The following is a 26,695-nucleotide window of genomic DNA, read 5'->3' on the forward strand; positions in this document are numbered from 1 at the left end:
AGACTTATTTTGATCCTGTTCTAGTCCTAGTTCAGTTCCAGGTTTAGCCCCAAATATGTAGTTTGAAAGCAGCCTTATTCAGTTCTTAAAAAAACAAAATAAAAACAAAAAGTGCAAAATTTGTCATAATGAAACAAAACATTTTCGACACATTTCAAAGGTGCCAAATAAAAACGAGGCTCTGCGCAACTTTCCAGGTAAAACTCACACCACTTTACTGTCTCACTGGAGATGTTGTTCCACTGTATGGCATTAAATTTAACTATCGTCATAGAGACAAGCATGCGACGCTGTTAGATTAAGTTAGAGTTCAGATCTGTGGAGAGGCAAGCCTGCTCAAAGTAGAATACAACTCTGTTTCCGAGGCAAAAACGTAACTGAATAAATGCAAGATAGATAAAAAATAATGCTATACTGTGGAACATCTAGGCCAAAAAAATGACATCTCCATGGAAACAAGCAAATGGCAGACCGTCCACCAGAAAAGTCACACAGCGCACCTTTAAATAAATAAGAAGAATGAGTTAATAGTTAATTTGTTTTTAGTCATACGTGACCTTTTACAACGATGGCAGTTGGTTTTAGTCCCGTCTGCCCCGGGACGAGGAGGAAAGGGGGGCGTGGCTTAAGTCTGGGCGCTCAAAAAAAATATAAACACAACATTTCTAGTGCTATCTCTGTACAACATTCAACAACACGTGTTTCTTTTTTTGTTTTGCCTTTTTTTTAACATAATGCCAAAACAAGAATCCATAGAAGAAGAGCATTTTTCCATCTCAACGGCGTCGGACAAACAGCACAAAAAACTGAAAATAAAATCTAATAATCATCAAAAAGGCCTCAATACCAGTTTGTAACCTTGAGTGGCGCTGGAGAGTTACAGAGCAGAGAGGAGTTTAACAAAATCAAGCGAGAAGCAGAGGAGGGGCTAGAAAAGTGAAGTATTTTAAGTTTAGTGTCATTTTGGACAAGTTTGGTACCTTAATTTAAATCGCTGTATTCATTGGACTGGACCGGTTTAAGAAAGATGTTTTTGCAATTTCACAACAACAAATTTGAGTCTCTGGTTTCTGTGCAGAGCTTGAAAGTCCTAAGTCTGGATTTTTTTTCATTCTAGGTACGACTTGTAAACCCTAAACATGCACCAGGTAAAATCCTCCAGCTAAGGGAGTCCTGACCGAAACTAGCACGAGATCTGGAGATGTGTTGCTGCCATAGACTGTATAAAGAAGTACAATAAGGGACATTTGGCTCCAGTCAAATGAAGCTCACTGACTCTTGCAGTTATAGGGGTGAATCTGGAGCCGAGTTTCATATTAGGAATAGGACTTGATTTAAGGACAAAATAGCGAAACAAAAATACCAGAATCAGGAGCCAGGAGAAGTTAAAGAGAGGGGGAGTGACAAAATGAATCAGAGCTGGAGTCGTTGGAACCAGAACACTCACTTCTGATTTAGAACATGGCAGAAAGTGGGTTAGCTATGTCCATTTATACAGTATATACAGGCTATAATCCTAATGGGGATATTAAAGTTCAACTATGCAACTTTTCGTGTGGAGAGCTGTTATTGTTTTTGTCTGGAATGCTCCTCCTATGACATTAAACTTATCTATCTCCAACTCCAAGTAGGTGATTCAACCAAAACAAGTTATAGGTCAGATCTGTGGAGTGGTTACCTTGCTCACAGTAAGAGTGCATGTTTCTATTTCAAACAAAATCAACTTGAACCATAACTGAATTAATGCACGAAAGATCACATCTTAAGCAGCGCAGTAACATCTCCACAAAGACAAACAGTCTATACAATATTATTTAGTTTTAAGTTGCTAATTGCTACGTCAATGTTTCTAATTTTTCATCTTTGTGACACCCCTGGATAGCTGGAGGATTACTGCGCATGTAACAAAATTACAGCTGGTAAAAGACATCTTCGTAAACCGGTCAGTGAACTTTGGTTTTCAAATGTTAGTATCAAATTGTTCTAGATTTTTAAAGGGTTAGTAGATTTTACCATTGATTCAATCTTAATACCTCTTAGGTCAACCAGGACGGAGCAAAACTTAACAGCACAATAATAGCATGAAAACTGAAAAATGGAAAAGATTATTTGGTTAATATGGTGATGGTGATTTTACAGGTCACAACATAATTTTAAGAACAAAAAATAAGAGTTGGGAGGATTAAATCTTAAAGAATTAACATATTGTGCTTGGGTCTGCTATGTAGTGATAATCTACAACACCCGTGGATTATTATGTTATAATTTGGACATTTTAAATCGCAGTATTTATCTAAAACGAGAAGCCTGCTGAGTTCTGCGTTAGAAAGCTGTGGTGCCCAATGGGAGCTGACGTTACCGTGAACAGAGAGTAGTGGAAAAATTGTACCATAATGACTGCAACGCTGCGATTCAGCGATTAAAACAATAAAATCAGAAAACGTGAGTTGATCTGCAATATGAATCTTGAAAATAAGCGATTTAAAGGTGAATCAAACATGCATGAATCACTCCAAATACAACTCCGGGGGGTGAGTAAATGTGAGATAAGGCAACTATGACATGGTTAAAAGCTCTGAAAAATAGATTTGGCAGAATAGGTTCGCTTTATGTAATTTCAGTTCAACAGCATTAGGGGCCTATATAAATTTGTTTGGGATTAGCTCCACAAATTTGCAATTTTAATCTCATGGCTCAAAGTTCTTTCATCGGAAAACTATTACATCTTAAATAATGGCACCGCTTTCTGCAGCTATTGAAATTTGTGATCTAGTTTAAGTATGCTGACAGATAAAACATTAAACTTAGTGCCAGTTTTTGTTTCATGTAGATAGGCCTATTAATTACAGAGATATTACCCTCAAACCAAGTTAATAAATCTGACAACCATAGATCTCGTCCTTATCATTACCCTGTGACCTGCATAATCCCAATGACCTATTAATTAGTTAATCTTGAAAGGCTTAATCTAAACAAAACAGGTAGAAATGATTTAAAGTAGTGGAAAGATGGCGGAAGCAGAGTTGAACTAAGTGCTTTTGGTGAGTTGTACATAACATCAGAGGTGCGTGAACAGAAGGCACAGTGGCATATACAGTAGTTGTAAGGGACACACCACGAATAGACAATCACAATAGAAACTCAGAATAAGGTGCTAAATGAACTCAAAAAACACATTAATGCACAATACAACGGGGCTGCAATAACAAAATCACCCCAAAAGTAGTCACAAGTAGGGCTGCACAATTTGTCACAGTCAAAATATTTAGGCAACAGAATATCCTGCAGACATTTTTTACCCATGTAGAAACAAAGGTGGGCAAAAACGGAATAACTTAACGTGTTTGTACCCGATGTTTTTCCTTGTATTTGAGCAAAATTTGTCTTCCCCTAGTAATATTGTATGATTAGAAAGGGTTTTATTGTCTGAGAATCAGGAAGTGCACTGTTAGCATGCTAGTTGTTGTGGCGACACACCAAGTTGGTCTCTAGAACGCAGCTAAATGAGAAAACCTTGGACCATTTCAACAGTTTAAACTAGTTCTGTTAAGATAAAGTCTTGTTTTTTCAATTCCGATACCAATTTCGATACTATAGCTTTAAGTACTATAGATTTAAAGGGACCGTCTGTCAATTTGTACATATGGCCTCATTTCCTAGTGAGCCAGAGTGTTGGAGACGTGTGGAGACACTTTTTAAAATATTTCATCCAGTCCTTGTATTTGCAGAGGTCCCTGGTGCTAGGCTAGTGCATGTCAATGGCCATAGTTAGCCTGCCGCTAAAAACCCACTCCACGAAGCACCCAAAGAAAATCTATTATTACACCAGACTGTCCATGTAAATGTCTGCGTTGATAGGATAATTTTAGAAGTAAAACCAACCTTGCATTTGAAGGATTTATGGTTGAGCAGCAGTAGTGAGTTGTATTTAGTGGTAAAAAGCTTGGCAGCGGCGGACTGATATATGAGAAAATAGTCCTTCAATATGCGACAATTCATGCGATGCAAGGTTAGTTTTATTTCAAACATTAAATAAAGACATTAACATCAACAGTCTGGCCTAATAATAGGCTTGCTGCACATGTTTTGTTTAGTGGGTAAGACTGTTTATAGTGGCAGGATAACTATGGCCATTAACATGCACTAGCTTAGCACCAGCAACCTCTGCAAATACAAGGACTGGGTGGAATATTTAAAAAAGTGTCTTCACACATCTTCAACACTCAGGCTCACTAGGAAATGAGGCCCTATGTACAAAATTTTAAACTGTCCCTTTAAATATCTGTCGATCCCCGATATCAGCAGATACCAATGCAGAGACTGAAAACAGCATTTATTTCCTGTAAACAAAATTAAAATAGAACGGATCCAGATGTGTTATGTAGCTGTTATTTAACCCTTGAGTAACTACAGAACAACTTTTCCCAGATATGTCTTATTAAATCAGTATTTGAAAGCCAATATTTGATCTAGCAATTTTTTCAGCGCCAATATCCAAAACCAGTATAAGAGCCCTAGTCAAAATGAGTTACAGTGCCTTTCATATTTCAGTCTTCTTACCCCTGAATGAGTTTAAAATGTGATTTGAAAACATATTTGAATGACTTATGATGATATTAGATTTGTTGGGTAAATTGTGCAGCCCCGGTCACACAGAGGGTAAGCTTTGAGCCCGTTAGCAGAGGGGGGATAGCATGTAGCGCACTTGGAGTGTTAAAAATACCTTTACATAAGTTTGCTCTTTCTGGCAGTAAACACTTTGATCTGAACCTTCTTTAACAACCTGTTCAGAGGTTGGACACTTAATTGTCATCCGAGGGGTTAAATGCATCAAGACCACAGCGTAATCACATAAAAACATCAACCGAAAATCAATGACAACTCCATCAAAAACGTTTGGTCTATCCATACATTTAAAGCTGCACTGTGTAGCTTTTCAGGTGATATAGCCTTTTGTCACCAAGGACATGTTATAGTTTTTGCCAGGTGTTTTCCACAGTATGGTATTACTGTCTATTTCCATCAAGACCAGCAAGGGACGGTCATGTAATAGGTCAGATTTGTGGAGAGGCGAGCCCATCTCACAGGTTTTGCGAGGTGTTTTTGAGCGATAAAAACACATGTAATTGAATGAAGGTAAGATAGATGTTTAATGCTATACTGTGGAACATTCGAGGAAATAATGTTGCCCTATTTTTCATTGGTCTGTGGGCTGTTTTTCTACTGATTTATGTTAAGTAATAAAGAAAATCACTTGTAAATACAATAACATCTCCATGGAAACAAGCAGGTGTCTGACGCTCCAACAAGAAGAAGTACATAGTGCAGCTTTTAAGGTGCACTGTGTAACTTTCCATCAAATGCTTTTCTCCATGGAGATGTTTTTACTTTGCCTGGAATGTTTCACAGTATGGCATTAAACCTTTCTATCTTCATGGAGACCAAACCAGGCCAAGTTAAACCACTTGTAATTGAATAAGTGTAAGGTAGAGCTGTTTAATGTCACACTGTGGAACATGCAAGGCAAAGCAGCATCAGTCCACCTCACTTCACCCAATGAGTTAAACCCTACTTTGTCAACTTTTGATGAAACATGGTATATAGGTAAATCATAGTCAGAAACACCAACATTTCAAATTTTAGTTTGATCAGACCAACGGTTTTGAGATATCGCAATTTCATTTTTTCACTTTTTTGCGTGGTCGCTGAATTTCAAATTGCATTTACTCAGCAACTACTGGTCCGATATCAAAAACTAAGGTATCTCTGGAAAGGGGACATCATATGGAATCCAAATCTGACATTTATTTTTGCATTTGAGTGAATTTTAGACCTATATTTTGACCTTGAAATGGACAATAAGGGACCTCAATGACACCAATAGAAAAAATGTAGCCCTCCATGTCTACTACAACATATACAAAATCTGGAGGGGTGTTCTTTTTTATTTTCACACAAATTTACCTAGAAGATGACTTAACCCCATCTTAAGACATGCCAAATATCCATTCAGTGTATACAGCTGACAATCAAAATTAATATTACCGGACCAGTAGTTGTTGAGTAAATGCAATTTGAAATTCTGCGACCACCCAAAAAAGTGAAAAGATAAAATTGCGATATCTCAACAACCGTTACTCCGATCATGCTAAAAATTGAGATTTGGGCTTTCTTGGCTATGTTTTACCCATACACCAATTTTCTTTGCAATTGGACAATGTGAGGGTTCAAATTAACATTTTTTGGGGGGTGAATTAAGGTGAAATGACCCAGTAATGACATTTCCATAGAAGTAAGTAAATGACGGACGCCCAGAGAGTTACACAGTGCAGCTTTAAAGAAAAAAAAAACAAAAACAACTACTTTGGAAACCTTGCACAGTGCTCTGTTTTAGACATTCCAACTAGTCTTAGCTCACAAACATTATAGTCAATATCACCTATATTCATAAGATTTCTGTACGGTTCTTAAAATAAAACAAAAGTCAGATTTTTTTCTTTCTTTCTCGTCTTTACAAAAGCTACACATTTTCTACTGGGATGTCTAAGCATTTGTTAGTGTTTTAATAATAATAATAATAATAATAATGATAATAATAATAATAATAATTCTACCAGTCTTTCCTTATACAAAAGAGGGGGAGGGGTCTACGCAGCTAGAACACAGGAGCCCCCAATTGAGAACATAGGGGGCAGTTTTACCTTGTCTTTTCCTCGTACAAAGACATGTTTTTGACACAGTTGCTCCTTTCAGTCTTTCAGAGTTGATTGTTTTTCGAGAAATGTTCCTACAACCTCCGAAAATCCGCTCTTTTTGTTAACTGAAAGCATTCGGTGACCTTGTGTTGCCTTGACGACGGCCCATTGTAAACACTTGATTCAACTATTTTGTTTTCATCTTTTTCGAGATGACACACTTTACTGCCAACCGCGTGTCAAGCTACCGCTAATAGCATAACCTCTAAAAACAAATGTAAAGAACTTATGTTATAAAGGAAGAAGCCAGCAAAACGTCAAAACTTAGCAATGTCAAACAACTTAACCTTACTTAAAGTGCGTATGACAGGAATATTTCGTGTTTTTCAAATTATTACTCTGTTTGGTGGGGGAGTACCTGGGGTGAATATTTATCGTAGTTTTATAACAGTTAAATGGCAGTTTGTGGAAAAAAAAGTTAAAAAGAAAAGCGCAAAAATACAGGAAGTAGCGGCATCTAATTATGTCATCAGCACGGACAACTCCTTACAGAATGCAGGGGACAATTTAAGCACAAGAGAGACATTTGTTTTGTCAGTTTAAAGTGAATAAAGAAGGTCATTTAAAGACCTTTTTCACAACGGTCGGAAGTGCTGCGATGTAGGGTAAACATCACTTACGTTAAAGCTTTTCTATTGCAAAATATCTGTGGAAATGTCTGGCGTATTTTCCAGCAGCTTCATAAATCTGCCCCATCACCAAATCTTCATCCAACAAGGTCGACAAAAGACAAATTTTGTCCATGAAGAATTTATCCAAAACTATCAAGGTAAGAAAGACAAAAACGTAAAGGCGAACAACGACGACACATTAGTGAACTACTGAGCAAAACTAATGTTATGGTCATGAATAAAACATAAGTAACTTGTTAACTCAGACTGATTCTAGGATTAATATGAAAATGGATTTCATGATGTAGATATTTGCATAGACAGAGAGATTTGTGCAGTTTACAGATGTTCACAGATTACATGACTCAAATTTAAACTGCACAAATCTCTGTCTATGCTAATATCTACTTCATGAAATTCATTTTTAATTTTAATTCTAATATCAGTCTGAGTTCACAAGTTACTTATTAACGAATTACATATTATTTATGCAAAGATTTGGGATGCAGGAGTGCTACTTGGATATACAAAAAAATGTGCAGAATTGTCCTTGTGGTGCTTTTCAGTGTAGAGACCAGTCTCAGATACAAAGAAGGAAAAAACTGAGGCACTCACAGTCTGTGGGCCAGCCCACTGGGAGCATGTGACCTATACCTATTACTTTAAATCTGCACTGTGATATTCATCTCGAGTTTGCCCTGATGAAGGGCGAAGGGCTGAAACGCGTTGGCGTGATTTTAACTTTATCTGCCATATGATATTAAAGGCTTTTAATTATTTTGTACTTTTTGAGTGCCTCAGTTTTTTCCTACTTTACATATTACTTATGTTTTATTCATGACCATAACATTAGTTTTGCTCAGTAGTTCACTAATGCGCCGTCATTGTTCGCCTTTACGTTTTCGTCTTTCTTACCTTGATAGTTGTGGATAAATTCTTCATGGACAGAATATGTCTTTTGTCGACCTTGTTGGTTGAAGATTTGGTGATGGGGCAGATTTATGAAGCTGCTGGAAAATACGCCAGACATTTCCACAGATATTTTGCATAGAAAAGCTTTAACGTAAGTGATGTTTACCCTACATCGCAGCACTTCTGGCTGTTGTGAAAAAACTCTATTTAGACAAGTTTTGGCCCTCGTTAAAATTATGGTTGCTAGGTAACAGTTATGTGATTACCTCTGTGTAAGTCTTATCAACTGCCCGTGTCCAACAAGGAAGTAAAATTATAAATGTCACACAAATAAAAAATAAAAAAATGAAAAAATAGGCAATAATTTTAGTTAAATCTTAAATATGATTATGTTAACTGTGAAATGAGTAGTCTAATCTGTCATATGCACTTTAAAAATAAAATTATACGTAGTTTTCTTCCATTTGTAACTTCGGAAAATATTTGCCAGAACCCAAAGGCAGTGAGTTTTAGTTGAGGAAATTATCGCCAAGCTAAATTAGCTCTAGCAGTTACGTAAATGATTGACAACTTGGCGACTCCTCAAATTTCTGCCTTTATGGAAGAAACTGGCTTATGCATTCACAGCCATGGTCCGTTCAAGATATGATTCCTAAGAATGCCGTTCGCGTTCCTCTTGTCACTATTTCACGTTAAAATACAAAAAAATGTTCCAGAAATTCTTTAAAAGTAGCATCCTTGATCTTTTGTGCTCTAGTGGTAATAGCCAAATGGCAAAATCTTGATTCAATTCAACCACTTTCTCTTTACAAAGTGGAGAATTAAAAAAAACAACAAAAAAAAACTGCTATCTCCAATACATTTAATCCATTTCTTCATCTTCGTCAACATTGGACATTGGTGCAGGTGATAAACTAGTGGACATTCCTGCATCCTGATCACGTTCAGGGGTATTTTCCGAACTTGTTTCATCCAAATTTTCAACAAAATCTTCTTCTTGGTTGTCATCTTCCATTTCTTTGAAATCCATTCCTGCGTTTTCGGATAATTCGCCATTTGTTGACCACTCTGGTTGGTCCAAACTGCTCATTTTTTTCCATAATCCAGGAGAATCCGGATTTGCATCAAACTGGGAAAACTTGCTGTTACCATCATCGTCTGGAGCAGTGACTGAACTTCTCTTGCGCCGGGACTTACTGGTGTGGTTGACCTGGAGGTGCATCGTCATCAGTTCAGCCGAAGACGTGCGGAAAGGGCAAAAAACGCATTCACTAAGTTTAACGCCGCATTGCTCATTTTCGATTTCGCTAAACGTTACCATCCCGTCTTCTTCTGACCCTCCCAAACCAGGAGAAGTGCGTCTTGACAAATCCAGTGGTTCAAACTTGCCATCTGAAGTAGTTTCGCCATCTTTCGGGGGCTGAACCATTCGACTCGTGGTTAAAGGTTTGCGTCTTGATACTTTGGCCACTTTTGGAGGTGGAGATTCCCGGATCCAGTTGCCCTCCTGGTACAGTGTGCCCATCATACCAGACAGATAGCGATACTGGCTTTCCAAATCCGTGTCTCTCAAAGCAGACATGGCTTTGTGGTGGTCGGCCTGGTCAGGAAGTGCCAGGAGCCCGAACGCCTGCTGATTGGCTGTGGACCTGGAAGTGGGCGTGTCCGCAGTGGTGCGGTTGATCGGTCCGTGGCTTTGCTGAGATCGCCGTTGTTTCACGAGCAAAGAGGTCCCAGAGGAAAGACTGTGGACAGAAGAGTGAGGAGTGAGTCATTTTTACATTTTATTTATTTATTCATTTATATACCGTATTTTTCGGACTATAAGTCGCACTTTTTTCATGGTTTGGGTGGTCCTGCAGCTTATACTCCAGTGCAACTTATATATTAGTCTTGTGTGTCAGTATCTGCTACTCCTATTACTCCTGTACCACTGTCACTTCACGCTCTACTGTGCATGTCTCCTGCAGAAAAAGCCACTGTCCTGCTGCAAGTAGTGAAATATTCAGCTGAAAATGGTAATCGAGCAGCAGAAAGAACATTGAAGTGAGCGAGAAACTTGTGAGGGACTGGGGGAAAGCTTCACTTCAAGGCAACCGGGCGGGTGCACCATGCAACTTTCCTGGAAGTCACTGGATCGACAAAGCCTGGACTTCAGTGACAACTGAAACCATCCTGTTGGGATTCAGAAAGGACGGAATAATTCTAACTGGAACTGATGCTGAGTCTGACGACAGCTACACAGAAGAGGAAGCGGTGGTCCGTTTACATCTGGAGGTCACCGAGTTGCTCCGAAATGACACCGAGGATGAAGAATTCAATGGATTTAGTGATTTGGAGTGAGATGGAGAGTTTGGTAAACTTGTTCTGTTCTGTTGTTTATGCTATAGTTATCTGAAGAACTGTTCATATGTGACGTTAACATACCAGACGCCTATTCAGCTTCTATTCTATTGTTATTACTGTAACTTGCAAGATGAAATGTCAGTTCCTGGTCTCTGATTTCCCCCCAAAAGTGCAACTTATAGTCCAGTGCAACGTATATGTTTTTTTTCGTCTTCATTACACATTTTTTTGGCTGCTGCAGGTTATACTCCGGAGCGACTTATAGTCTGGAAAATATGGTATTTTATTTGATAAGCAGGAGTATCTAGATTGAACAGAACATTTCCTTAAAGCCAGACTAATAAAATACAAAAGAAATTTACACCTATCAGAAAAATTGTAATAATTTCTTATACACGTGAAGTGGATTTTATGCTATAATGTTCTATTACTGTAATAAAAATCACTTTTCCAGTCACTCTATAATTTTGTGCACTATTCATTCACTCCACACTGTGAAGGTAAGTGCTCCATCCTCTGACCACACACACACACGCACACGCACACACACACACGCACACACACACACACACACACACACACACACACACACACAACACTCACACACATGCTAATATAAACTCTATCATGTCTGACCCGTGGTTGTTGAGAGCGGCGCTGAGTCCAGACGAGACGTTGGCGTTGGCGGCGGCTGCGGCGGCGGCGTTCCTCTGCTCGCGGTGGTGCCTCTGCAGGTGGTACTTCAGAGATCCAGACTGAGTCCCAGCGTAGTCACAGTGAGGGCACTTGTACGGACGCTCACCTGAACACAAGAGACACACAATAAATAACAGTGATAAGAACAGTGACGAGGAGGAGGAAAGACCCAAGTAAAGCAGGAGGAAAAAGTTCACATAGCATCACTTTCTAAAATCCCTATAGTTTAAAATTGGTGGTTTTCAAGTTAATCTGCATTTTAACACAATATTATTTGTCTGTAGAATATTGTGAAGCCCAGTAATTGAGTTTATCAGTATCCTGTTTGCTGTTTAACTGTCAGATTGCAGATTTGTTGACCTGGTTTATGGTTAATCTCTCTGTAATTACTATCCACATGAGTCAAAACCTGGCAAAGTTCAGCTACGTCAACATAAATAAAGTCACATTATTGACATACAGTGGACCAGTATAACAGGACCAAAGTAAAGCAGGAGGAAAGAGGCAAATCTAATTGTGACTGTGATTAGATTTGCAATTTGTATGTTTAAAAAGTAGGACTACAAATTGTAAACAACTCCAGGACCATTAACCTGATTTAATTTGTGACTGAAATAAGAACTGCTAAACAAACACAAGATCCCCATGTATTTCCGAACATGTTTGTAGAGACCTATACTACAGGTACAACAAGAATTTTCAACAAAAACACATGATACTTTGTTCTTACAGTAGTAGAGAACATTCTATCCTCTAAATAATTGCAGCCTTTGCTATTTGATGCATGTGCCAACTCGGATTCCCCATTAATTGTGCATATCTGCTCACAAAACGTACATACTTTAAAATATTTTGATACTAAAGAAGAGACTCAATACTACGTTTGAATAAAATAATGGAAAGAAAACACAATCTTTTTTAGAATACAATAGAATGTAAACAGAAAATAACACAGTTTCACAATACAGTTTTAGGCATTTCTGACGTTCAAAACAAAAATAATTTATAATACATGCAGTGAAATTAGAATTTATTTGGTTTTATTGTTGAAAATGGCCGTACCAATACTGATACTGGTGTTGAATATCAGCACAAAACTAAATGGTTTCTATGATACAGATCCAGCCGATATCCTGGGTTGTAATTGGACATAATAAACATATTTACAGACTGATTTTGTCCTTGAACGTCTCATAATGTTTGAACTTTCATCCATATGAAGCTGTTCTGTAGCGATGCAAATGATAAATAACAGTTACATAACACAGCTGGATCTCTTGTGTAGTGAGTTAACTGTATTTTAAGGAAATAAGTGTCATTTTCAGCTCCTATACTGGTGTCCGTTAATATCATGTATCGGCAGGCATTTAAATTCAAAGTATTGATATCAGTATTGAAACTAAAAAAAGCTTTATTGGTGCATCTTTAGCTGTTACATTTACATGCATAACCCGGAGTCAGATTTTTTTTAAACACTTGTATGTGCAGAGAAGCGGGCGGAGAAATGTTTTAGCGCTCAAACCTCAAATGCAGGACAATATAGGATCACTCAAACAAGTACAATCGAATCAAAATATAACTCGGAGTAAGAAAATGATGAGAGAACACTGTTATATCAGGGTTAAAGTCTCATAAAGGGCCCACACTGCACTATTTTCTGGTCTATTGTACAATGTTGTTTCCTCATTAAAAATTGTGTTTGTTTCATTCACACATGTTTAACACACAAACCTGCACATTTAACATGCTACACAGGTCTCCAGGAAGAATAGTTGATAGCTAAGGTCGATTAAAATACAATCAATCAATGAACCTGCCAGGGACTACAGCGCTGGTGCTACAACCTGGTACAATGCATCTCTCCTGTTAAGGTGAATGTAGATTGTGCACTGTCCCTGTCTCAATAAATAAATAAACTAACTAACTTTAGGGTGTGTTCTTCTCTTAAACAGAAAACGCTCTGTTCCACCTTGTGATGTCATGTGGTAATACAGCAAGTGTTCCACTGTGCTTTTAAACTCCATCCATCTTCACTAGAATCATTTGGATTATTTCAGCCCTGGAATTTCTGATCTCTACTGAACAAAAGGTTAAAGGTAGCTGTTAACTTCAGCACTATCACTACATGACATTAGAAGTTGGAACAGAGCTATTTGAGATTTGAGACAGGCTACTAGTAAAGTATTACTCATACACGTGTGAATGAAATACTCCAGGTATGTTTTGATGAGGTAACAACATTATAACATGACTTAAAGCTCACAAGAGTCAAATTTGTGAAATATATAACCTATACAATTTTGATTTATAATGGAGTAATTTGACATATTAAAAAACGTCCCCTTTAAATCAGAAACAGAAAAGATATTTAGTTTATTCCTGAGTTGATCTGTTCTAGCTGCAGTTCTACATTTGAAAGACAGGTGGCAGTATGATATCACTTACAGACACTCCAGGAGGAGGGGGCGCAGGCTCAGGCATCAATATCACAAATTGTATTACATGTGAAAAGCATTAATGAGCCTATTCAGAATAAAATTACCCTCTAAGGAAAATAATTTGATTTGATGCAAGGGGTAGTCTCGAGGGCCTATAAAATGCATATGGAAATGGTGAAAAAAATGACAATATTCTTGCTATAGAGAACAAAACGCGAGATATAAGCCTGGATAATTTTCCGATTGTAATAAGATTTGCAATTTATTTCACATTTTAAACCATGCCCAGGAGCACTGACATTTGAGAGAAGACTGAAATATGAACTGATAAACTAATACAAGAATCCCACATGTTTGTAGACATCTAAACTGCACGGTTAACACATTTTACACAGAATAAGACACGGGGATATTTAGTTTATATTACCTAAATAATTGTAACGTTCACCATTTTGGAGCTATTCAAATCTGAAGGTCCTGTATTACTCAAAACTGGCTCTTGTGAGCTTTAAGCCGTGTTAGAATGTTGTTACCTCCTCAAAAACATACCCGGAGTTGTGTTTTGTTTTATTCACACATGTTTGAGTAATCCTTTATTATTATTATTATTAGTCTTTTTACATCTCCAAAGCTCAAAATGCTCTCTTTCAGTGGTAGTTTTCACCTGTGTTGAACCTTTTGTTCAGTAGAGATCGGCAATTCCAGGGCTGAAATGATCCAAGTGATTCTAGTGAAGGCGTATGGACTTTAAAAACACAATGGAGCACTTCTTGTATTACCACATGGCACAGTGTTTTCTGGTTGAAAAAAGAGCTCAGGAATATGCAGGGTTTGTGTGTTAAACATGTGTGAATGAAACAAAACACAACTCCAGGCATGTTTTTGATAAAGACACATTATAACATAGATCAGAAAATAGTGTAACACATGTCCTTAAAATTTTGACTTGATATTGATAAAGCTGATTTAAATGCATTTTGAATGGCTTTGTAGCTCAAATTAAAGATGTGCTGGGTCAATTTTTTTGTTTCTCCTGGTTTGTTATTACACATGTTTTATTGTGCAAAAATATCATTGGAAAAACATGCAGTCATAGATAATGTCACAGAGTGGAACCTTCCAGGCAGGATCTGTGGAGACAAGCACATGGCCGACCCTCCACCACAAAAGTTACAAATGACACCTTTAAAATTCATTTGAGGTTGCATTACAGCTAAAATAAAGATGTGTTTTGTATATGGTAAATCAGAACTGCAGCCCACTCTATTACAATGTGAAAATGGATAGAAAGTACGGACCATTAACCAAACTGTTTGTGAGCACTGCAGCTAAATTTTAATCTAATTCTCGTTCATTTGTCAACAGTGTTCACAGTGTAACAGGTTCATTAATATTAAATGTGTGTTTTTGTCATGCGTCCCGTTTCTTTCACATTCTTGATTATATGTTTCATTCAAAAATCAGCTATTTTGGTTTAAAAATTAGGTTAAATTGTAGACTGACAGTTGGAGAGGTTGGTGCATATGAGTTTTTATTCTCGCTCCATGTCAGTGTTATATTGATGAATGGCCCCGTAAGTTAATAGGGCGATTGCACAGTCTTCGCTCCCTGGGTAATATTGTCTGAATCTAATTTCAAAACTCTAGATCTTATAGTAACTTGTCATATGTCATTGGAAGAGTCCATATATTGATACTTTGCAGCTGATGTCGTCAACATTCCTTGGAGCCGTGATGCTAACAGTAGGCAATGCCCTGTCTGAAGCTCTGTTACTCCAGTTAGATTTGAAACTTTATTTTGACACAATCTGACCAGAAAGAGCTGGTTTAGTTGAAACTACAAGAGGTGAGCTGATCTGTGCTGTTAAACAAGTCTCTCACACATAAAATTACAGTCACACACCAGCCAACAGTTAAAAAAATCTGTTGTTCAAATCAATTTAGTATTTATTGTGAGTTTTCAGAGTATCTAAAAACTTTTTTGACAGTGTTTGCTAATGTGTGCACCGTGTCTCCATGGTAACTGGTGAACATTACGCCCCTGCACATATATACAGAAGACCCCCAGTGTGACGTTAGTGCAAGTATCAATCCAATGTTGGCAAGTAACTAAATACGTGTATCAAAAATACATATAACAGTATTTGATTTGCATGTATGCAGACATGAATATAGTATCCAAAGTAGTGGTCCAAGAAACTACTCAAGTAAGAGTAACTTTAAGAGTAACTGTCGAGAAGTAACATTGGACATATAATTTGAAGTTTATGCCATTTAAATTACTAATAAAAATTAGAAAAACTAAATTATATCTGAAGGAGCAATGCAAGAAACACAAATGTTCATGTTATGTTTATTATTGTCAACAAAAATCTTTTGTCAGTTGTAGACCAAAACTATAGACTCAGTGGGTGAGGTGTCTTGCCTAAGGACACAGCAATAGCAGACACAATAACAGTGTGCACCTGGTATTCTGTTGGTCTCCCATCCAAGCACTCACCAGGCCCAACCCTCCTTAAATTGTACTTGTACTCTAACCATTTCCACTGCTATTATTAATAACAACACTGTTTTCATCAGTGTAAGCCAATCCCCACATCTGGCTCTTTGTCATCATATTTCTTTCGCAATAAATTACTTTGCGTAGATACGTATTTCATATCATTGCATTTTACCCATAATCCTACAGGACGGTGTAAAATCCGTTTTAGTAACTGAAGTGCAGTACATTTAACACACCCTGAGGCAAGCCACTTAAACTGCAGGTCCCTGTGATATGAGGAGCGGCTATGATTAGCACTGGACACCTCTCTGGGGTCCAACTAGAACCATTAAGAGGATGACTAAATTCTGCTACACTGTACAAAAACACAAGTACAAAGTCTATACATTTAAATGGATTAACTCTAACTATAAATTAAGCAAAATTAACTTTAATTAACTTTCAATTAATATTGTACTTATTATAATGGTTTTCTATAAGTTGTTATCAAATGCTATTTTTTTTTATTTATGTTATGATATGCTTGGAGTTGTGTTTGTTTCATTCACACATGTTTAATTCACAAATCCTGCAAATCCTGCAAATTTAGAGTTCACTCTGTTCCATCTTGTGTCATATGGTAATACAGAAAGTGCTCCACTGTGTTTTCAAACTCCATACACTTTCACTAAAATTGTGGTAAATTTTCACATCTTTATACAGCGATTTTACACCTTGAAGCCACTCAAAACGTTTCACAACAAGGTACCACAAACATTCATACACCAGTGTACACAGAGGTGAGGTGGGTTAGGTGTCTTGCCCAAGGACACAACAACAGCAATAACAGCACTCATCTGTGGGAGCTGGAATCACACCAGTCAACCTGTGGATCAGTGGATCTGACCGCTCAAACAATCAAGTTTTATCTCGAGAACAGGATTCGAACCGCCAACCTTCAGGTCAGTGGACAAACGCTCTACCTACTGCTGCCCATTTGAATGATTTCAGACCTGGAATTGCCCATCTTTACTGAATAAAAGGTAAAAATTATCTGTTAACTTGAAAACTACTGCTTCATGACATCACAATGTGGAACAGAGCTTTGGAGATGTGGACAGTCGAATAATAAAATAATTATTCAAACATGTGTGAATGAAACAAGACACAACTCCAGGTATGTTTTTGATGAGGTAACAGCATTATAACGTGTTTAAAAGCTCACAAGAATCAATTTTGCGTAATATAGAACCTTTAATTTGGACTATGTTACTTTTCTGCTGGAAGATCTGTTTGCTTAAATGTTACACAGAATTGCATTAAACTGATCCATCTAACTTATTTAATTATAGTTTTTAGCACTGCCAATACCTTGACAAATATATTCCTGAGTTGCGTGTGTTATTCTCGTACCTGTGTGCACTCGGAGGTGGACTTTGAGATGGTGAGAGGAGCGAAACGCTTTGCCACAGTAGGGACAGTCCTTGATGCCCCGACCGCGCACTCTCTCCCTGGACACAGACGCCATGGCGGGCACCGCACCGACGCCATTCTCCCCTGAAAGAAAGAAATATATATATATGAAAAAACAAGGTACAACGTAAATACAACAGCTGGAGAAGGATACCCACGAGAGAGGCTATTTCCAACAGAAACAGATGTGAAATAAACAATACTTAACAGTTGAAGGGGGTCACTTTGGCAAAACATGTTTATATCTAAGCCACTGTCACCAGAGGCTAAGCTAAAAAAAAATACTGTAACAAAGTCTAAGAAAGTTTCATTCTCATTTTAAAGAGTGTACAGTAAGAGCCCTCCCGCAGCCTTAGATCCTCAGGCAGGTCCCTGTTAGCTGCTCCAAAGTCCAGGCTCCACACGAAAGGTGATCAAGTCTTTTCAGTCTGGATGCCTCGTCTTTGGAACGACCTGCCTGAGGAGTTAAGACTCACACCATCAGTATCAACTTTTAAATCACTTCTTAAAACCCATTTTTATCAGTTGGCATTCCTTTAACTGGTTTTAGCTTGATATTATTCCTTATTCTTTTAATTCTATTTCTTTTTATTTATTTATTATAATTAGCTGAATTCTTTGCATCATTGTCTGTTTTTGTATTCCTGCTGTATGCTATTTATATGCTTTTTGTATTGTACAGCACTTTGTAAACGTTCTTTATAAAAGTGCTTTATAAATAAATATGTATTATTATTATTATTACAGTATACATTATTCTCAATTGTACCGAGTTATAGCACAGTCAGTGGAGGTAAGCTCCATCTGGAATAAAAAATTGCCCAGCCTAACAAGCCCATCTCTTCTGCTTTTTGTCCGAATGTAGGTCTGGAACCTTCAAACCTCTGTCCTAACCGGGGACGCTCCAAGTACAGTATCAGGTGTCTCTCAAATGCTGAACATATCTCCTCTCCTGTATTCTCAGTCACAACAAAATATACAAGTACAGACCATGCCTTTCTCTAATTGGTCAATTTATCTGTCAGTGACGCTCTGATCTGAAATCATGGAGACATAAAAGAATTCCATATCACTGACACTTCAGCTGGCGTCATCAACATTCCCTGGGGAAGGTAAACCTAACTAGAGGCACTGCCCTGTCTGAAGCCCTGTTACTTGAGTTAGATTTGAATCTGAGTCTTGCTTTAGTACAATCTGTCCATCAAGAGCTGGAACAGATGAGCTGATTTGTGCTGCTGTTGTTTCGTCCCTCTCAAATAACATTATAGCCGCAGGTTAGGTACCATCAGCCAACAGTTTTTCAGTTGCTCTTACCTTTTTTGTTCCTTCAGTTTTCAAACTACCTTAAAACATTTTGGCAGTGTTTGTTATGTGTGATGTCACTGCAAAGTATCAATCACCTTTGTAAAGTCTTTGCTGACAACAAGTGCCCTGGGGAAGACTGACAGAAGAGAGACTGGCAATCTAAAGTCATGATTGATCAATACAAGGAAAATAATTGTCATTTTAATTCTGTTTATATATTGACCAGTCATAATCTACTGTTTCGCTCTTTTAACTCTTTTTGTAATTTACCTTTAAAGTTGGAGATGGTTGAGTGAAATCCAGTTGTCAGTGGCGTTTGTTGACCTCCAAGTTTGGCTTCATGTCTCCCTTCTCCGCTGCTCCCTCGGCTGTGATCCTGGTGCCTGCTCGTCTCACTCATCCCATGTCCTCCTATTCCTCCTCCTATTCCTCCTCCCACTCCTCCTCCGTGACCTTTCCCCATCCCTTCTTCATCATTACCCGATTTCTGTCCTCTCTGAGCGTGCACCCTGGCATGGACCACCACCTGCTGCAGACTTGCGAAGAGTTTTCCACAATCGGGGCATTCCCAAGACCCTCCATTACGCAAAGCACTTCCCGACTCTTCCCTCTGGCTCACTCCTCCGAGGTAACCCCCACGGACTTGATTGGCCTCCCCGATGACAGAGCTGCGTCCTGGGGCTCTCTGACTTCGAGGTTGGGGTCTTGACTGCTGTTGCTGTTGAGCTACAGCGATGCTCCGAGCTACAAGTTGCCACCACGCCGCTTGGTCGTTGGCCTCGGAAATCAAGGTGGGATTTTCGCTATTGCTGGCCTTTCTCTGCTCTGCTCCCTGTCCGCTAATACTGCTACCATTCCCCATTTCTGCCACCTGCGCAACAGCTTGTAGCCTTTCCATACAACTACCCCCGCTACCATCGCTAGGCAACCCCAAATATCCCAAAATGGCAGACTTACTCGGACCCATTCCCAATCTGCTCTCTCTATCAGTTCGCCCCCTGCCTCCTCCGCGTTGAGCAAGAAGCAAACTCGAATACAATGCATTCAGCTGGTTACTTTGAGCGTTTTTAGCTTGTTGTTCAGCGTTAGAAACTGCACCAGGTGAGCCGGACAGCGCAGATTTAAGTCCGAGTTTGTTAAGGTGGACTTTCATGTGATTTTTAAGGAACCACGGCTCTTTGAAACCACGCCCACACACCTGGCATTTGTGATCCAAGGAATCTTTGTGTTTCCGCATGTGTCCCTTCAAGAACCAGGACTGGGTGAAGCGCTGTCCGCAGGTTTCGCATCGGAAAGCAGGCACCGCGGAAGAGTTTGCACCCGTCGCACCTGACGAAGCTACAGTTTGGCTAGGAGCAGGGGTGTGCGAAGGAGTTGGGACAGGCGTTTCCGGGCTCGCTACAATCGGTCTCGACATATATAGAGGTGGAGCTTCACGGATTGGATGACTCTCCTGCAAATGCGATGCTAAAATTTCTTCTTGGCTAGCTGAGAAGGGGCAAAGAGTGCATTTATAGGGGTTGTGGAGGATTCGGACGTGACGCGCCAACTCGGAAGCTGTGCGGAATTTTCCCTTGCAGGCGTGGCATCGGAAAGTGGGCGCAGTTGGAGTTGAAGCACCTTCTCCAATCTGAATAGAGGAATACGGAGAGGTTATGGGATCTTCTGTCAATGGAGGTGTGAGTGCCGTGCTTACATCCAACAGAAAATTTTGATTTGGATCAGGATGCAGACCATCAAATTCCTTGATATCCGACTCATCATCTTGCGTCAAATGGATAATATTAGCTGGCAGTAAGCGCTGGTTTGATTGACTTCTGTGGATTGATTCTTTGAGATTTTGTTTGAGATGTTGTTTTAGAGGTGCAGAAGGCAACCCAGTCCGGTAGATCGCAGACGCCCTCCGGTCCAAAGTGTGCGCCCGAGCGTGGAGCGATAAAATACTCTGAAAACGAAATCTTTTCCCACAAACGTTACACGGAAATCTCAACGCCGGACCTGCGGTAGACGCAGTAACTCCTGGATGAGGTTTGGTCGCGATACTGTCCTTCTGGAAAAGTTGGAGATCCAGTTCGTCTGCGATCTTTTGTCCGGAAGAAAGAGCAACCTCCAGAGCGCCAAAGCCGAGGGGAGGTGCGGACGGAGTGGCCGGGGGAGAGGAGTCCAAGATGGGGCTACGTGCTGCCTCTTGGCCCCCTCCTCCTCCAGGAAACAGAGCCACGGCAGGAGTGGGAGAAGCGGGAACGCCATCCAGGCTTTCTTCGTCATCGTTTTCGGTACAGTCCTGGTGGTTTTCATCCGGGTCGAGGGCGTAGGGGGAGAGAGGGAAGGAGGGGGTGGTGCTGGGGCTTCTGGGGGAGGGCGTAGGGCTCTGCAGAGGTAGGATAGTGGGGCTTTCTGGAGGAGAGGGCTGAGCTTGGGGGCTGTGGTCCAGAGAAGGCAGAGTGGGGGGAGACTGGGGGAGGTCATGGGAGAGAGACAGGAGACACTCTGGCGGAGAATCCATCCTCTGTCAAAACAAAAACAAAAAAAAAACAGTGTTATAAAAAATATGTATAAGGTACCCCCAATGCACGGGGAGAACATGCAAACTCGCCATCTAGGTGCTGTGAGGCGAGAGTAAGTTAAAGATACCTTTGCCTGAAATGTTCCACAGAATAGTATTAAACTTACTTATCAATTAGAAGTGCATTTATTGCAGAAAATATACCGTATTTTCCGGACTATAAGTCACACTTTTTTTCATGGTTTGGGTGGTTCTGGGACTTACACTCCGGTGCGACTTGTATATTCAAATTTTCACACTGACAGCCATGAGAGGCTATTACTCCTGTACCACTGTCATTTGGCTCTACTGCGCATGTCTCCTGCAGAAAAAGCCGTTGTCCTGCTGCAAGTAGTGAAATATTCAGCCGAAAATGGAGCTGCAAAAAGAGTTTGGATTGAGTAAGAAACTTGTGAGGGACTGGTGGAAAGCCAGGATGGAGAACACAGCTTCAAGGCAACCGGGAGGGTGCACCATGCAACTTTCCTGAAGTCACTGGATTGATCGACAAAACCTGGACATCAGTGACAACTGAAACAATCCTGTCATGATTCAGAAAGACCGGAATAATTCTAACTGTTGAGTCTGATGACAGCTACACAGAAGAGGAAGCGGTGGTCCGTTTACCTCTGGAGGTCATGGAGTTGCTTAGAAGTGACAACGAGGGTGAGGATGAAGAATTCAATGGATTTAGTGATTTGGAGTGACATGGAGAGTTTGGTAAACTTGTTCTGTTGTTTATGCTATCGTTATCTGAAGAACTGTTCATATGTGACGTGTTCTCTGTTCTATTATTACTATAACTTGCCTTTCAAGATGAAATGTCGGTTCTTGGCCTCTGATTTTTTCTTCTTCATTAGCATTTTTTGGCTGGTGCAACTTATAATTCGGGGAGCGACTTACAGTCCGAAAAGTACGGTACCTTGAAAAACTTACACTGATACTGACTTGCCTCTCAGTATCAGTATTGAATTTTGCTTCACTTACAAGTTTGAGTAAGTCTTTATTATTAGTCTTTCTACATCACCAAAGCTCAAAATGCACTGTTCCACCTTGTGATGTCATGAAGTGGTAGATTTCAAGTTAGCAGCTAGCTACCTTTGATATTTTGTTCAGTGAGTTTGGCAGTTCCTGGGATAAAATTGTCCAAATGATTCTAGTGAAGGTCTATAGAGCACTTCCTGTATACATGACATCACATGGTGGAACAGAGTGTTCTCTGTTTGAGAGAAGAACTCAGCCTAAATATGCAGAGTTTGTGTTAAACATGTGTGAATAAAGTAAAACACAACTCGAGGTATGTTTGTGATGAGGGAACCGTTTTTACAATAACATAAAATAAATCAGAGGATAGTGTAAAATGGGCCCTTTAAAGGTGACAGGAGAAAAGTAGGTTGTGTACACTCCCCCAGAAAAGTGACATAGTGCAACTTTAAAAACACAAAATCGCTTGTTGCTGTTGTTTTGACAAGGAAACAACATTATGAGGCAATTTAAATATCAAAAAAGTCAGTTTAGCATAATATAGGCGCTTTAAATGTGTGAAAAGGTTAGATTTGCATGAGCCTAATTAGTCTCCCTGTTAAACGACCTTGACCAAGATGGAAGATAGGCAGGAAAAGGCATAATAATAAGCAACGCAATTAGAGTGCTTTTGTTATGGTCCCAAAATAAATAATTACCGTCAGTGTGTGCGATGTTATGCCATTCTTCAGGGGCTCGAATCTGGACGGACACACTGCAGCAGCCTCCTCCTTCAGTCTCCTGCAAAGACAGAAACATAGATTTTAGTTAAGGGGGGTCATATTACGCTCTTCTCTGATCTGTGTTATAATGTTGTTTCCTCGTCACAAACATACCTGGAGTTGTGGTTTGTTTCATTTGCACGTGACACAGAAATCCTGCATATTTAGTTCGCTCAGACAGAAAACACTCCTCCCACCTTGTAATGTTATGTGGTGATAAACTCCTTACACCTTCACTAGAATTAATTGAATTATTTCAGACCTGGAACTGCTAATCTCTACTGAACAAAATGTAGTTGTCGACTTCAAAACTACCACTTCATGACATCACAAGGTGGAAGAGAGCATTTTGAGCAGACTAGGGATGTAACAATAACCAAAATATTGTAATATCGTACTGTCAGAAGTATTACAATAATGGTTTTATAGTAGCAACATCTTATAAACATTGGGAACTACATATCCCATGATTCCTTTCAGTGCAGACAACATGAAGAAATATGTTTTACTTAAATTCTTGGGATTATGATGTAATAATTCGCACCAAAATCTCAAGTTAAAAGCAAAAAAGCGTCTCATCTACAATTACATTAGCCTCTTCAAAATATAAAATATAATAATAAATATCGTACTGTGAGATGCGATGAGGAGAGATATCGTGATACTATCGAACAGAGACATTTGGATATCGTTACATCCCTAAAACAGACTAATAAAAGATTACGCAAACATGTGGGAATGAAACAAAACATGACTCCAGCCAAGCTACAGGTCAGATCTGTGAAAAGGAGACTCTAGTCACAATAAGAAAGCATGATCAAATGACAAGAAAAGTTACATAAATCTATCTTTAAAAACACAATGGAGCTTAATGATATACTTGTTCATATAAATATACAGATTAATTTACAAACTAATTAAAGAGAACACAACTCCACATATTTTCTTAAATGTTTTGAAACTGTATCTTGAACTTTTACAGACTTAAAATAACGAAGCGATAATTATTGCTCTTAATACTGTAATATCTTGCCATTTTGTATTATCTTACCGGAGACACGACCTTAATGATTTGTTTGTGTTTGTTGGTTTGGTAACAGGATGAAACGTCTGACGCTGGGAGGTGGCCTTAAACGCATCGCGCTAATAGCACACAATGATTACAGCTCAATTTGAATATGTTTGAGCAGCGCAGGTACAAAGAAGATTTCTCTTTCCTGTTCAGATGGGCCTCCTTCATGTACATGTGTGTGGACGGAGAATTATAACCATGTGGGGAATAACATCTGTGCCCACACTCGCATCATGTGAACCTGACACAAAAATCAGGTCCTGTCATGTCAATTTTTTTTAATTTTTTATTTTTACTTATGGCTTATTTGACTGCAGTTTCTCGTTATTTTCTGCCACTTATTTTGAATTTATTACTCTCAAGTCTAATTAGATCAACAATATGATTCAGTGTTCAGATTTGGGTTTGAATAGGTTAAAGACGCTATACCACATTATTTTATTTTATTTTTTAATCTGAAAAACAATCTTAAACAGTTTGTAGTGGTCCAAAGTTACTCCTCAGTTACTGTATGCATTCTGTACATCCTAATTATTCACCCCAATGAGTTTATAAGTGCTTTAGACAACTTTCAGACACCAGTGCAGAGTTTTGCTGAGATGGTCACACAATATATCTGTACTGGGGTAGAAACATGTAGAAAAAATATATTTATTTATTTTTACTAATTTTAATATTTAACAAGAACGAAAACAGACTGAAAATATAAAATAAATTTAAAAATCCTCCCGCCTGGGCAGGCAAAATGAGCTCAAATACATGGAAACAAATGAAGTACAGGCCCTTTAAAATCCCTGTATCATTCGTTGATTTGTTTTTCAAAATAAAACCAAAAATGAGAAAATGAAAAACAACTATTTTCTTCATTATTTGAGTCCAAAATCATAAAAACTGATAGTGATTGTTTTTTCAGTTTTCGATTTTGTGTTTAAATGAATAATGGATGGTTTCCCGTTTATGTGACTTAAACTGCGATGCCGGACTGAACCAAACTGAACCAGGACTAAAGTGGTCTGGTCCAGGTCTCAGTCCCAGTCTCAATCATGGTCTGGTTCCAGTCTGGTCCTGGTCTCGGTCCTGGTCTCAGTCCCGGTCTGGTCCCAGTCTAGTCCCAGTCTCAATCCTGGTCTTAGTTCTGGTCTCAGTCTCAGTCCCGGTCCCGGTCTGGTCCCAGTCTCAATCACGGTCTCCTCCTGGTCTGGTCCCCATCTCAGTCCTGTCCTTTTCCCGGGTCTCAGTCCCAGTCTGGTCCAAGTCTCAGTTCCAGTCTCAGTCCTGGTTTAGACCTGATTCAGTCCTGTTTTAGTCCATATGCAGCCATGCAGTTTAAGTCACGGAAACAGGAAATTGTCATTATCCGTTTTTTTCATTATTCATTTAAACAAAAAAATCGAAAAATTAAAAAATTAATCATTATCTGTTTTTTTTTTATTTTGGTTTTAGAGACAAATAAAGAAGAAAATAATTGTTTTTTGGTTTTCTTATTTTTGGTTTTATCTTGAAAAACAAATGAATGAATGACACACGGCTTGTTTAATGTTAGTGTTTAGTTTAAGGATAATGAAGTAGTGATCATGGTTAAGGTTTAGGATCATTCTGCAGGAAATGAACGTTTATGTAACGCCCGCACAAAGCACGGAAACCCAACATGCGTGTGTGAGGAGAGCACCTGTTCTGCCTCCTGTCTGTGTCTCGCTGCTCTGTCTGAACATATGGGGCCATTAGACGCAGGCTGGGGAGTAGTAGTAGAAATATTTATAGTGGTAGTAATATTTAGTTGTGGGAGGTAGTAGTAGTGGCGGTCATAGTAATAGAAGTGGTAGTAGTGGTTGTCAAAAAGATGGAGTGCGTCTGTCCTGCCTCCTGTCTGAACATATGGGCGTTACCTGTACACCGAACACTTGTGTAGTAGTAGCAGCGGTAGTAGTAGTAGTAGTAGTAGTATTAGAAGCAGGTTCTGTTCTACCTCCTGTCTGTGTCTTGCGGCTCTGCCATTAGTTGTGGAAGCTGTAGTATTTATTGTTGTAGTATGTTTATTCAGTTTTGGAAGTAGTAGTTGTACCAGTTGGCAATTTTCTGAAAAAAGTGAATAGCTACCCTCACGTTGACTGACGTGAGGAGTAGAAGTAGTAGTAGTACCAGCAGTCAGAGGTGGGACCAAGTCGACATTTTGCAAGTCTCAAGTAAGTCTCAAGTCACAGGCCTCAAGTCCAAGTCAAGTCCCAAGTTACTGACCTTCAAGTCCAAGTCGAGTCCCAAGATTTGGTCATTTTTTATCAAGTCAAGTCTCAAGTCCTAAAAATAGTGACACAAGTC

The 26,695-nt window shown here is 39.1% G+C and overlaps 1 protein-coding gene across 1 annotated transcript in view; it reads right to left on the reverse strand.

Annotated features, from left to right (window-relative positions):
- Positions 1 to 8,522: 8,522 nt before the first annotated feature.
- znf219 (zinc finger protein 219) overlaps positions 8,523 to 26,695 on the reverse strand; it is a 51,290-nt gene continuing 33,117 nt past the window's right edge. Inside the window, exons 2-6 of the mRNA XM_020924903.2 lie at positions 23,245 to 23,326; positions 19,288 to 21,526; positions 17,653 to 17,796; positions 11,261 to 11,426; positions 8,523 to 10,023 (exon numbers count right to left, since the gene is read on the reverse strand). Of these exons, the coding sequence (XP_020780562.2) occupies positions 9,141 to 10,023; positions 11,261 to 11,426; positions 17,653 to 17,796; positions 19,288 to 21,523 (3,429 nt within the window). The 5' untranslated portion in view covers positions 21,524 to 21,526; positions 23,245 to 23,326 and the 3' untranslated portion in view covers positions 8,523 to 9,140. The remainder of the gene's footprint in view (positions 10,024 to 11,260; positions 11,427 to 17,652; positions 17,797 to 19,287; positions 21,527 to 23,244; positions 23,327 to 26,695) is intronic.

Source organism: Boleophthalmus pectinirostris, unplaced genomic scaffold, assembly GCF_026225935.1.
Source record: "Boleophthalmus pectinirostris isolate CB_2022bp ecotype Guang Dong unplaced genomic scaffold, ASM2622593v1 HiC_scaffold_20, whole genome shotgun sequence".
Taxonomy (NCBI): Eukaryota; Metazoa; Chordata; class Actinopteri; order Gobiiformes; family Gobiidae; genus Boleophthalmus; species Boleophthalmus pectinirostris.